General features: G+C 40.4%; 1 protein-coding gene across 2 annotated transcripts in view; it reads right to left on the reverse strand.

Annotated features, from left to right (window-relative positions):
• Positions 1-2,299: 2,299 nt before the first annotated feature.
• RPTOR (regulatory associated protein of MTOR complex 1) overlaps positions 2,300-13,394 on the reverse strand; it is a 402,885-nt gene continuing 391,790 nt past the window's right edge. For both annotated transcript variants that reach the window (XM_088138378.1, XM_088138377.1), the window contains 3 exons: positions 7,047-7,163; positions 5,801-5,930; positions 2,300-4,839 (listed from right to left, as the gene is read on the reverse strand). In XM_088138378.1, the coding sequence (XP_087994504.1) occupies positions 4,771-4,839; positions 5,801-5,930; positions 7,047-7,163 (316 nt within the window). In that variant the 3' untranslated portion in view covers positions 2,300-4,770. The remainder of the gene's footprint in view (positions 4,840-5,800; positions 5,931-7,046; positions 7,164-13,394) is intronic.

Raw genomic sequence — 13,394 nt, forward strand, 5'->3', positions numbered from 1 at the left:
CAGTTTAACAGTAAGGACAAACAGTTAATTGGAGCAAGTGGGTTCACTGGAGAAATGCTTCCCTACAGAATTTGCTGAAATATAATTGCTACCCATCTAGGACAGCAGCCACAAGTTACTGAATAGAAGACTCTGAACATAATAGGCGTAACTGATGGGCGTACTCCTTGTTTAAAATTATCAGTAATTTAGTATAGTCATCACAGTTGATTAAAACATACACCACAGACTGAGCTCATTTATAGTTCCCATGGTAACTACTTCCAGTAAGACATAGCAAAGCACCATGTCAATTAATTTTAAAAAGCTTCAGACAAGCTTGACAGACATATTAGTCTTTTGTTCTTTATTGTGGTGGCATTTCGTTGAGGATATTTGCATGCAAGGCTTTTTATCCTGCCGCACCCACATTTAACACTCTTTGCAAGCAATTTGCCAGGCCAGGGTTGACTTTAAAAACAAATTAAGCAGCACACATAGCTTGCATTTGTTGTATAACCTTCCCCTCACAATCCAGAGGCTGTGGTCATTTTGATCAGGAAATTTTTGTTATATCAAAACCACTGAACCAATATTGCAACTTACATGCGTAAGAATAGTTCTCTTTGATAGGCAAAGAATACCATAATGTATTTTAAAAAGGCTAAAATCCCCATCATGCTGAATCTGTTATTTTCTATTCCAGACTGCTTGATTGGGTTCCTATTACAGGTTTCAGCTTCACAGTTATATTCCCTTTTCCTATTGCCAGAGTGAAAGTATACATGAAACAAAAAATGTGTTTTGTGCTGTGGATGGAACACACACATTTTGATTTGGACACTCAGCTGAACTACTCTATGCAGGTCACAGTTCAGTTAATTGAATTCTGGAACAACTCAGTTGTTTCAAGTTTCATCCAAGACAAATTCTGGAGTGTCTTGTGGGGCAAGTACAGCAAGGTTGGTGTGCCTTTTGCATGTCTGCTCACCGATCTTTGCACATCTTCCTTGCCTTAACCATAGTCAGAGTTGAATTCAAACATGGCATATCCAACTGGCCTATACAGCTGCCTCTCCCCCCAATCTTTCCAGTGTCTTTTTTCCTTGCAGGTGGCTTTGCCTTTTCCTCACTGCCTTCCATGGTGTTCCAAACATGTGTTCTGCGCACCCAGACAGAATGTGCATGCCTTGATCCATGCACAGATCTGGCTGTTCTGAACAAAGAATGATCCAAGCACAGAATATGTTGCACAACCCAGTGAAACAATATTTTAGAATGTTGACTAGTCAGCTTCAAGTTCAAATCCACTCAGTCAATGTCTCTGGGTGATTTGGGGCCAGCCAATATCTATTACATCTTTGATAAAATGGGAGATATAACAATGCACACAATCTTGAGGAAGATCTATATAGAAAAATGTGCCCTAATCTGTGTATTGTTTTTAGAGGTTTCAAAGCACTTTCATGGTTTCTGCAATCTTTATATCAACCTTATTAATATTGATCAGTATTATTCTAACTGTGCTAGAGAAAGGGAGATGAGTTTAAGAACAGTGTGTAAAGGACTACCTAGGAAGTTCATGGCCATATAGCTCCTGGCTCCAGCTTCTGCTGACTACTCACCCAAACGCCTTCCATTTTTGTTGGACTACAAAATCTGTCTCCCAACAAACATGACTCTGCTGGCTGCAGATAATTTGAATTACAATCCCATACATCTCAGTGTGTCAAGTTGGGGAAGACTGTAAACCAATTCTCACAATTCTCTTAAATTCAATATGAAAATGACAACAAGAATGTCTTGTGTTGTCCTTTATGTTACAAAAAGTAGCACTTGGGCTTCTTGGTATGGATCTCTCATGTAATACAGCACGATACACAAAATAGTGCTTGGACTACAGTATCCCTGACTTTTTGAATGTGGCACAAGACCACCTGCATTAAACTACTAATTAGCGTAGCAAATAAAATATTTTATATTCATCACAAAATGTGATCAGAGGCTTGACAGCACCTGTAGCTTCTAGTTCTAAAGGTGGAGGGGAGGGCAGAATGCAAGTCATATTTAGAGCCAACATACATTACTAACAGATGTAAAAAAAATGAAGAGTTCTGTCTTTGGAGGGCTGCACACAAGACAAAAAGCACCTCTAGTTGGTAGTGCCCTCATCTATCTGACATTCACCCAAGTTATCCATTTTCAGATTCACATGCTTTTATTTGGGGCAATTTTGATACTTTTTTAGGTATGAAAAGGTAAGAAACTCAATTGTATCATTCCCAGAAGCAACAAAAACTAAAAAGCAGTCCATTTCTTCTGAATACCATGCTTGTCAAAGGACTTTTATTTTTTTAACCACACTTGAAGGGTTGAAATATTGTTGCAAGCACCACATGTGTAAAGGCAGGCAGAGATTGGAGTTATTTGGATCACGCACACTCATTTCTTTCCGTGTTTGTTTCTTCTCTGGGGTGAGCTGTACGTTGCAGACAAACAGGAGCCAGGGAATTTTCCACACTGCCTGCCCCCCGCACCCCCCCCAGACAGACCATTTCTGCTTACCCCCTTTGAAAATCAAAGAATAGCTGTAGCTCTTGCAGAAATTTAAGACAGCAGAGGAAGAGTGTCAAAGCAGCAGTGCTTACCTTCTCTTCTGCCAAAGAAAGGAAAGCCACCATCTGAAGTCATCCTGTAATTGCAGAGAGTCTCCTCTCCCTCCCCATCCCTTCCCCAGGTTTCCTCCACAACATCAAAATAACATTAAACCCTAATGACCAGGGCTTGTTCTGGCATTTACATTTTATTAACATTTATTTCATTAATTGTTTTACTCTCACATTACAATCGTCTGGTGGTTTATTATTAAATGCATTTATTTTTCAATTTCCTTTTCCTGAAAATAAATAGAGAGAGAAGTGAACGGTATAAGTTGGATGCTTTCTGGAGTTCTGGTTAAACTTCATGATTGGATCTCCATCTCAGATTTTTGAAAAGAATCACAGCTCTCCCCTTCAAATGGTGACATCTGAAAGAAAGACTACCATAGCTTTAGTTCTGGCTACGCAAGCTGAGAGGAAGCACGAGGAATCTTGTTCTCAAAATAAACACATTGGATATAGATTATTAAAAAAAAATCATATTCTCATTTGTTTGTAATTGTGTACGTTAAGTCAGTTATAAATGAATCCCAGACTCCGGCTTGATGCTTAGGAGCACAATCAACTATTTAACCTTCCCTGAGTTAATTGCCACCTAGAGAGGGACAGGCATAGCAACGGGGGGGGGGGGGGGAGGGACGATTAAATGTTCCAGCATAGCTGACACTTGAATCAGCAAACTGGTGTATAAAATGACCACTTGTTTATCTCCATCACTAATTTTGCAGTTTGGGCAATGGCTCTCAGCTAGCAAACTATGCAGAAAGCAGGCTTCAGAATGAGAACCAGGAGATGGATTCTGCAAGCAAGACAAAGCTCAGTTCCATAATATAGAAGATGAAGAGGATGGCTCCCTACGCTTCATGGTTGCAAGACTTCACTCTCATGCTTCTCCACAGCTTTGTGGACATCTGCCATTGGAGCCAATGCACAATTCACACAATTCAAGGAAGGCCTTCTGATCTTGGGGCCTTAAGCTATTCAGGCAGTTCTCTACATGAGATTATTTCTCTTAGGCTTTGGCCAGATCATGGTCTCCAAGGTGTGGGAAATCAACAGTTCTTTGCAGTGATCACATGCCCCTGCAAATATAAAAGTCCTAGGCATATGCAGAGCTTGCCGCTGTGCAAGTATCTGAAGCAGAGGAGGACTTCTACTTGGGCACTGGTCAATATGCCTGCTGCAAGTACCTGCATCCATTACTAAGCTAATCAATAGCACTTCTGCAAAACAGAGTTGGGGAGGGAGGGAGGATTTAAGGCAGTGGTACCATAAGTGAAATCTTTACTGTCTCTGCAGAGGTAGCAGGCCATTTCTTGTGCTTATGGGGTTCTACCATGAGCAAAAGGAGCAGAGGATCACTGCTTACGGATGGAGAGGGCATAAAAGGGGAAGGTCTCTTGCCCTGTGATGCTTTTTGATACAGCTACTCAGATGTACACCTGTTTTCCAATGAACACCACAGAAACTGGGGTAGTTTCCTGTTTTCCCTTCCATAGTGGCAGCCAACTCTATATCTGCAGCATTGACATTCTCTCTCTCCCCCTTAGGATTCCCACTAATACTTTCTCTTATTTCCAGCAGGACAGTGAATGACAGAGATGGCCAGTGGCATACAGAGTGGAAAAATACACATGGACTATCCAAATCAGGCAGCCTGCTAGCATGCAACTGCCAGGGCTAGCACTTGGCACAAAACAGGTAGCAGCCACAGACTTTCTAGGAAAAATATGTGGAACAGTAGATATGTTCAGAATTCATTCCTGATTTAGAGGAAGCCCCATCCCTGTTCTGAGAAGAAGTTGTCTCATAGTTTAAACAACCAGAGAAGCAGTCATTGGTGGTGGTGGTGGTGGTGGTGGTGGTGGAACTCACTGAAAACTTAAATTCTCCTTTCCAATAGTTCCTGGAAGTTCTGGCTGTGAAGAAAACCATGCTTCTCTCCCTCCCCTCTGATGCAGAATCATCAGTAGCTAAGTCAGGAAGAAAAAAACGTTCAAGTTACGGGGTTGCACAGCAGCAGCAGCCAACACTAAACATTCAAGTCATATTTTCACTATGTACATCATAAAGTGAGCCATGGTTTCGCCTGCCAGAAGATGTCCTGCCCTGACAAAGCAGTCACACACTGTTATCTGATTCGTTTCTCTACTGAATACACGGAGATGTAGTAGTCGTTGCTTCCAACTGCCAGATGAGGCTGCGGGTAGAAGAAGAAAAGAATGTACATTACCACATAGAAGTAGGGATGTATTAATTCTGATTGGCCTTGGGTGGCAGCCAAAATTTGTGCTCAGCACTAACTGTCCTCCTCCCGCAAATGGGAAGGGATTGGCTCTGGTGTCAAAGTAAATTTGTCTCATCAAGTTTATCAGCTGCCACTGCTGAGGCAATCTCTTGCTCTCATTCCCAGTGTTAATGGTGGCTGAATCTCATGCCTATTGTTCTTCAGTGCAGGGAGATTCAGAAAGCAGGGAAACAGCTACCTGCTTTTCTAAGTGAGGTCCAGAAAATCACTAGGAACTTTTCCAGGATTGGGGAAAAGGTGGCAAATTAAAAACAAACATATACACAATATAGCCATGGGGTCATCTAGTGACTTTCTGCGATTTTCAGAAAGCCTCCTCTGGGTATGTGCTCAAACATCATCCATATCACCAAACAAAATGTGCACTATGTTGACTGAAAGACCAGGAACACTTGACAAGCTCAGGCAGCCTCATAATTATGGACTGGATTTTACTTTCATTTTTAAAAAATGTACAAAAGTTGCCCATAAATATTCTCACTTCTTAATCAGGTGGGTTCTTCCATTCAATCAAATCTGAAAGAGATCAGAAACTAGATCCTCTTATTACTGATCTAGTAATAGGAATGGCATTTGAATTTTGTGAAATGAACTGTGTTTATGTATATGTATATGTGTATTTATATTTAAAATTCTATGCTGCCTTTCAGAACCAAGTTTTCCTAGGGCAGTTTACTGTACAGTAAAACCACAACATAAGATGCCTAAAACTAAAATAATAACTGTAATGCTATTTATAAATCATAAAACTATAATTAAAGTCATGCCCTCTGGATATCTTTAGCAATCTTACTTTAAAGAACTTATATCTAATTCTAGAAGAAATGTTCTATGTCAGAGAAAGGAGACTGACCCAGTGTGGATGAAAGGCTAGGCAGCTGATGGCACCCACTCTCTGGCCCATGAATCCATCATAATACTTGATATTGTTGATCAGCTCACCATGCCCATTGTAGATTGCAGTGAACTGATTCATAGAACCGCTGCAAAGGAAAACAGAACAATATGAACCTTCCACTGGCTAAGACTTAGAGCAGACCTTTTCTACTCTGTTAATCAACCATGGATTCCAAGACAGCTCATACCAACCAAGTGATTAAAAAAAAACCCTTTCAAACTTCAACATCATCCTGCCAAAAAACAATCTTGTGGCAAAAGATAGAGATGTTGAACAGAAGTCACAAGCATAGGAACGGAACATGCAACTTTGGGATGGTCTGATATAACTTAAGCAGCAAGCAGATGAAATTGGATACAGTATGTTGACTAGTCTCAATAAAGAAAATGCTTCTTCCATGAGTTGAACCATAATGAAGGAAAGCCAAGGTGCTATGAGTTTAAGGAAAAATTTAAGAGTTAAAACACAGCTTCAAGAAACAAAGGAAAGAAGATACAATGTGTGATGGAATGTATCTATGAAGGGGGAGGTGGTGTGATGGCACGCAGTAGAGATCCAGCTTCTCAGGAAGGGGGTGCACATTCCAGGAAGGAAAAGAGGGAGGCAAGAGGCAACATAGTCCGGAGCAGGAGCATGGGAAGAAGATGAGACTTAAGACAGCCACTCCCTAGATTCTCCCAGAGTGTATCTATTAGGTTAGCATAGTACAGATTTAGTCTGGCAAGATTCTGTCTATATGGTGTAAGCGTTAAAGAACTGAACTTGGTTGGATTGTTTCCCTGTTGTTCTTAGGCTGGGCCTGACATCAGCCTTGGGAGTGGCTATCTTAAGTCTCTTCTTCCCATGCTCCTGTCCCAGACTATGTTGCCTCTTGTTTCCCCCTTTTCCTTCCTGGAATGCGGTCCCTCTTTCCTGAGAACCTGGATCTCTACTGCGTTCCATCACATGATGCTTATACACATATAAAAGAGTATGATATTATAAGCTGCAAAAAGCAGATGACTACTAGATGGTAGCAAAGAGATACATAAAACTCTCCATCTAACTTCCATCTATTAGTTATCCAGATTTTTGCAGTTCAGATACGATATGCTCGATCAAGGAAAAGAAACTGAAGTGTCTTTAACAATAGAACACAACAACAATTCTTTCCTTTTTGGAGGAACAAGATGTTGCTTGGTTGAAAACCTTTAGATCTTACCATGCAAATAAGTTGGCTTGGGGGTGAATGTCCAAAGCTGTTAGTCCTTTGACTATCTGAAGGACCTTTACTGATTCTGGCATTCTTGGGTCAAAGAAACGGACATCTCCATTTACGCTGCAGACAGATAAAGCAATGGATTATTAATAACGTGTCCCAACATGGAGAATAGAATTTATGCATCCCAGACACTACTAATTAGCACCAAAAATTAAGTAAGTGCAGAGTTAATGCTTAGTTTATCAGCTTTGCCTTGTTAATCCTTATGAGCCTCTTTTTCAGGGAGCACCCACAAAGCTCTAGATATTACAGAAATCAGCATGAGCATATTCTTGATTCAGCTCATTCATATATAAGGAAATAATGCATATGAATCAATTCATGTTTTCTCTCTCCAACTATGTGTAATGGTATGTGGGAATGACCTTGGGAGACAGGAGGAAGAGACTCAGCCTAGACAACCATCATGCCAAAGGTATCTCAGTCCACAGAAACAAAAGGGGCGTGGGAAGCATCTCAGAAGGGACTTTCCCTAGTTTTCTGGAGAGTAAAAATAAAGGAGGGGAGAGATACTTTCAGACTTGCAAGATTCTGTTAATGTAATCTTACAATAAAGATAGAGCTAGTACTCCTGGTTGTGCTTCTTGTCTGGACTACCTTGAAGGGCTAACATCAATCTTGCAAGTCAAGCCCCCTCTGCTTCTATGGACTGAGATACCTTTTACATGACAGTTGTTTAGTCTGTGGCTCTTCCTCCTGTCTCCCAAGGTCATTCCCACAGACCATCAAACTATGTAACAATTATCAGAAAAACTCTGCCTAATTTTTCTATTTGTCTCATCCCAGGAACAAAGGTGAGTTCTGAGAGATGGCAACTCATATGGCTCTAGTCATGTGTCAGAACCATTTTCCCATCACAGCAGTTTTATTTATTATTTATCAACTTATTGATTGGTTTCATTCAGGACGGAGGTCATCCCGATTCTTTTATGGTAAAGAGTTGCAGCATTGCAGAGTTTGAGAACACCTGCCTTATCCCAGGCCAGAGCACTCATTTCAACCCAAAAGTGTCATAGAAGGTACTCCATAAAACAGGGCTTAAACCTTGCTAGATGTAGCTCCCCATTCACTTTTCAGCGTAAGCAACTTCAGCTTGGGCAAATTGTGAAGTCTTGTAGGGAGAAGGTCTGGCTTCCAGCCTCAAAGTTAAGTGCAGTAATTTAACTTAAAGCATATTACCTTCCCTGTTTACATCTGTCTGTCCCACCAAATCTAGCAGAGACAGCATGCTGTGGGTCCTGTCAGCTAGGGAGCTTCACTTGGCAGGCCTAGGCGACAGGCCTTTTTTGCTGAGCCCCCACTTTATGAAATAATCTTCCCCCCAAAGTGAGGCTAGCCTCATCCCTTTTAACTTTCTGGAAGTCCCTCAAGACCTGGTTGTGTCATCAGGCCTGGGGACCCCAGGGGACTGGTGAAGTATTGAGATGGCTCCAGTGTAATTAGCATCTGCTCTTCGCCCAATATATATTTTTTGGGGGGGGTTGTGCCTTTTAATATAGATAGATAGATAGATAGATAGATAGATAGATAGATGATAGTTTTTAGCTTTGTTGTACACTGCTCAGAGTTTCTTGTCTGTGAGATGGGCAGCCTTAAAAATATGACAAAATAAATAAATATGATGAAATAAATTACAGACAGGCTCAAATGTGCAGCAGTACCTTAAGACATGTTTGTGACTTTTTTAGAATGAATGATTTTGAAGGGGGAGAGTCATTCAACAGATACCATAATTACAAAGAGTTTAAAATCAGATTGTTAGGATATTAAATTCCAGGCAATTCTGACCTCAGCCTCTCTTGCACATTAAGAGAAATGACCACAAATAGCTGGAAAAAAAGAAATCACAAAAATTGCAGTAATAAGTCTGCTCGAAGCCTTGAATGTCAGTGCAATAATTTAAAGGGCAATATTGAAATGTAGCAGACAGTAATGGAAAATCTTTAGCTCAGTAGTTAAAAATGCTTTTCTTCACACCCATCAAGAACTCAGACACTGAAGAAGCCATGCATGCTGCTACTGTTGCTGCTGTTAGCTGCCGGGGGCTTACCAGAAGTTAGTGCAGAAAGTTTAACATCCTTTGAAAAGTCTCTAACACAGCGTTTCTCAACCTTGGCAACTTTAAGACAGGTGGACTTCAACTCCCAGAATTCCCCAGCCAGGCTGGCTGGGGAATTCTGGGAGTTGAAGTCCACCCGTCTTAAAGTTGCCAAGGTTGAGAAACGCTGCTCTAACAAACTGGGACAGGTAACACCCCAAGGGCTCCTGGACAGACACCCTTCAATCTCACGAGGGAAGTGGCCAGAGGTGGGACTTTTATTTAGGTGCAACCAGTCAGGATCCTAGGAGCAGCAGCCTTGATAGCTTCATGCAGTTATTAATGCTATCTTGTGGGTTGTAGTGAGGGGGGGGGGAAGGAGGGGACATTTTGGCAAAAACAGCTTCCTTCTTTTCCATACCCTTGTCAACATCTTGCTAGGGCTGAAAAATTTCTTTAACTTTTCTGCTGAAAAAAAGTGCTTGATCAACTGGCCTTTGGCTTTTCCACTGCTGGCTGTTTGCTTGGGTGCCTTTAGAAAAATGGCTGGAGCTCTCTCTCCAAATTAAGGCCCTTTCTTTTGCATTCTTTTTCACTCAAATCTTATTTTTGTGCCGTGATCTACCTCACATTTGTTTCTTGTATTTTGTTCAACATGGAGTCCTATATTGCAAGATAATGCAAATCTTCATCATGATTTTGCTAGGTCACAACAGACACTCATTGTTAGGTCTGCAACTTTTTCTTATGGCATCCTTACCATTCACCAGTCCCACCAATGAGGCAGAACTGGGAGGGCTGTCCCCCCCCCCCATAAACTGCTTTCTGCTTGGTTTCTCTGCTTTCACATCACTGGAATTTCATCTGATTTATTTGGTTTGTCTTCTCCTTTGTGGCTTGCTATTGGCCATTATTTCCCAGGTCTCCTTTCTCTTTTCTGAATTCATATTCTTTCATCCTCTTAAGCTACCCAGCCTTAGTTCTACCCCACCCCCAGCAAAGATGTCTTCAGAACTTAGACAGGTTATCCCAGTTAAAGCGCTGCTTTAACAAATCTTTCACGTCTAAAGACAAAAGGGCTTGTGATGAAAGAGGAGTTGGTTGTCCTAGCACCATGTTTCTTCAAATTTGGCAACTTTAAGATGTGTGGACTTCAACTCCCAGAATTCCCCAGCCAGCATACGGAGTTGAGGTCCACACATCTTGAAGTTGCCAAGTTTGAAAAACAGTGTTCTAGCAGAAGGCAAGTAAAGGGTTGACTGACTACTTCCCTATAAGAAAACCTGGGTGGGTGAGGGAGGGTTAAGAAGAGAGAAGCACCTGGACAGAAAAGAAGAGGGAAAGGAGACAACTAGAACATGTAAAACAAAAGAAAAGAGAGATGCTGTTAGCCCCTTTTGGAAGCTGATCAGTCTTTCCTAAATAAGCACAGGGGTTTTTTTTTAAATAAAAAGAGAAACATATATCCTATACTACCAAGTTTCTCATAACAAGCAATTGTTAAACAAAATATTGTTTGTGATCCACTGTTCCTCTGCATAAATGAGAGATAGAATATGGTACTACTTTCTCCTTTGAAGATAAGGTAAGAAAGAAGCGAACATCTGTATAAGATCAAAGCTCAACCTAAGGACACAAAGTTTAACATTTCTGGGAAGTGGCAATGAGATTTTAAGTGTATTTCTCCACAAGTCAACTTAGAAGAAATCATGCCATTTTTACAAATTAATGCCTTATTGCTGTGCCACTGCTAACCATTGGTTTTGGTGTCAGATGACTGCCAAGCTGAGAAGAGGCAAGGAAATTGCCAATAATTTTGCCAACAGTGATGGCATGAAGCATAGAGAGCTATTTTGCATTCCAGGGTCAGCCTTCCAGTTTTTGGAATCTATTACTTGTTTTTCATCTTCTCTTCAGGTTATTACTTTGGGCAAGTTTAGCAATCTTATTTGTAGTGCCCTTCTTGCAAATAAAAGGGTAAAAATAATTTGATTAAAAAAAAACACTACAGCAACCTCTTTGTCCTGCAGCATGGAGACGTGTGGATAGTGATTTTAACCCTTCCTTTCCCCTTTTTGGAACTAGATCAATTTTGCAATCTATCAATCAATCTTTATTTAAAAAAGAGTCTAAAAGATATGTATGAAACCCAATTTACAGAAAGTTCCTTCATACTTTGGTTTTGTCTAGAGGGAAGGCTGCAGAATTGTGAATGTAGGTTGGCTTTTACAACCAAGAATTGCTTTGTTTCTCAGGGTTTTTTTCTTACTTATTTCAATTTTTCTTTAGGATTATTTCTTGCTGGTTATACGATACTTATCAAGAAATTGAACTTCATAAGTAGTTGAAAAAAGTGTATTAATGAATGATGAAACTTCAAAAATAATGAGCTTGAATGTCCTGTTCTTGCAAACCAGTGACGTGTTTTAAAAACCATCAAACTAGTCTGTATTGATTGTAAAATGTGCTTTGTACAATAGCAAGATGTACCTTGTTTATTTTGACCAGATAATGTTCAAAAAGGACTGATTGTTGATCCCTCTGCTTTTGGGGAAGTAATTCAGGAGTTGAACTTTCACTTGTATGGCTTTGTTGTCTTACAGTTGCCATAGTCTGGACTGAAATTCAAAGACCTGACAACATGATTTTAGAGCAACTGCCAATTGTCAGAGACATGTACATTCTTCTTGGCCAAACCTCCAGTATTTGGAATTCATCAAGACATTATCTTAGCTCTATTAGTTCTCCTAGTTCTTCTACATTACTCTCTGTATTTGATCTTTTTTGCTCTACCTTTTTTTTTTTTGGCCTCTTCAGTGTTGGTTAAACTTTCTCTTAACTGTCTCTGCTTTGGTTCTTCCATTTCTGCACATGGGATTTTTTTTCTCTTATTAAAGTTTATTCATTGTTCCTTGTTTTTATAACCCCTATATTGGATGTTGTTTCTTTATCTAGTCATCTGCTTGCTTTATTTGATCTACTAGTTATTACTATTTGTTTTAAAATTTCTTCTCTCTCTGCATCCTTCTTATTTTTTCCCTCTTAATCCACTTTCTGATTATTTCTGTTCTACAGATATTTTTCTCCTGTCAAGACCATCACTAATTTCTTCTATTTGTCCTTCATGCTCACTGCCCCCCTTTCTTAGGAATGGATGTATTTATTTACTTTATTTGTATGCTGCCTATTTCTGAAAGCTCCCACATACACATCTCTCTTTGTAAATGTTTCAATAATATCTTTTTTTTGCAGGATCCTTTGATCTTTACCATTCACACCTTTTTTTTAGGTCTTGCCTTTTCCTCAGACTGCAGTACGTTGCACAATTTGATCCTTTTAGTGTAATTATTAGGTGACTAGTATCTAATGCATTTAATTATTATTACTGGTCACTATTGCTACTGCTACTACTACTAATGGGGCAGGAGATGAAGCTGCGGGAGCGGAGGGGCCCTTCAGCTGCTGCGCTGGTGGCAAGAGCAGTGTGGCTTCGATTCTCCACAGGCTTGGAGTACTAGAAGGCCAGAAGAGGTTTGAGGACTCCTTGTGGGATTGTGGAAATACACTTTGAAGTTCACACTTCTGACAAAAATGCCCATACTGAAGCAGCTGATGACAAACTCTACTAATAACAATACCAGCTATGTTCAAACAGGAGCTTTTGGAGGGAGCTCCACATTCTTCCAGAATTATCCAAATGGTAAAAAATCAAGAGGATTTCCACAGGGAGAATGAATGCAGCTGCAGCTCCATCATGTGTGTATTTGCACTCATGCATGGAGGAACTGCAAGGGTTGTACTAACAATATGCATTGACATGGAACAGAAAATGGAGCTCTATTAATAGGATGAAAGATGGAAGCACCAATATTTGATTCTTTGTGTACAGGTCAGTTGGAAGCTGATGGTGAACTGCTTGAAGGCTGAAAGCATATAATCCCTTTCTTGTCTACACACCAACTATTTGAAAAACATAAACCATGGTCTAAAGCAGCTTTTTCTAAGCTGTTGCTGTCTAGATTTGTTGGACTGTAAATTCCCAACATCCTAGGCAGTAAATGGCATTGGTCACATTGCCTACTAACGATGGAAATCACAGTCCACCGGAACCGGAGGCCATCAAATTGAGCAAGGCTTTTTAAAAACCTGACAGTGGTGCAGAAAAAAAGATCATATTTTTCAGTCAGACAGATTAGAAAAGCCAGTGGTCAGTACTCAGTGCTACGAAATGAAGGCCACAGGGAGAAGAT

The sequence above is a fragment of the Python bivittatus genome, unplaced genomic scaffold, assembly GCF_059951505.1.
Source record: "Python bivittatus isolate LINGU-HERP-01145 unplaced genomic scaffold, Pbiv_v1 ctg000220_np1212, whole genome shotgun sequence".
Classification (NCBI taxonomy): domain Eukaryota; kingdom Metazoa; phylum Chordata; class Lepidosauria; order Squamata; family Pythonidae; genus Python; species Python bivittatus.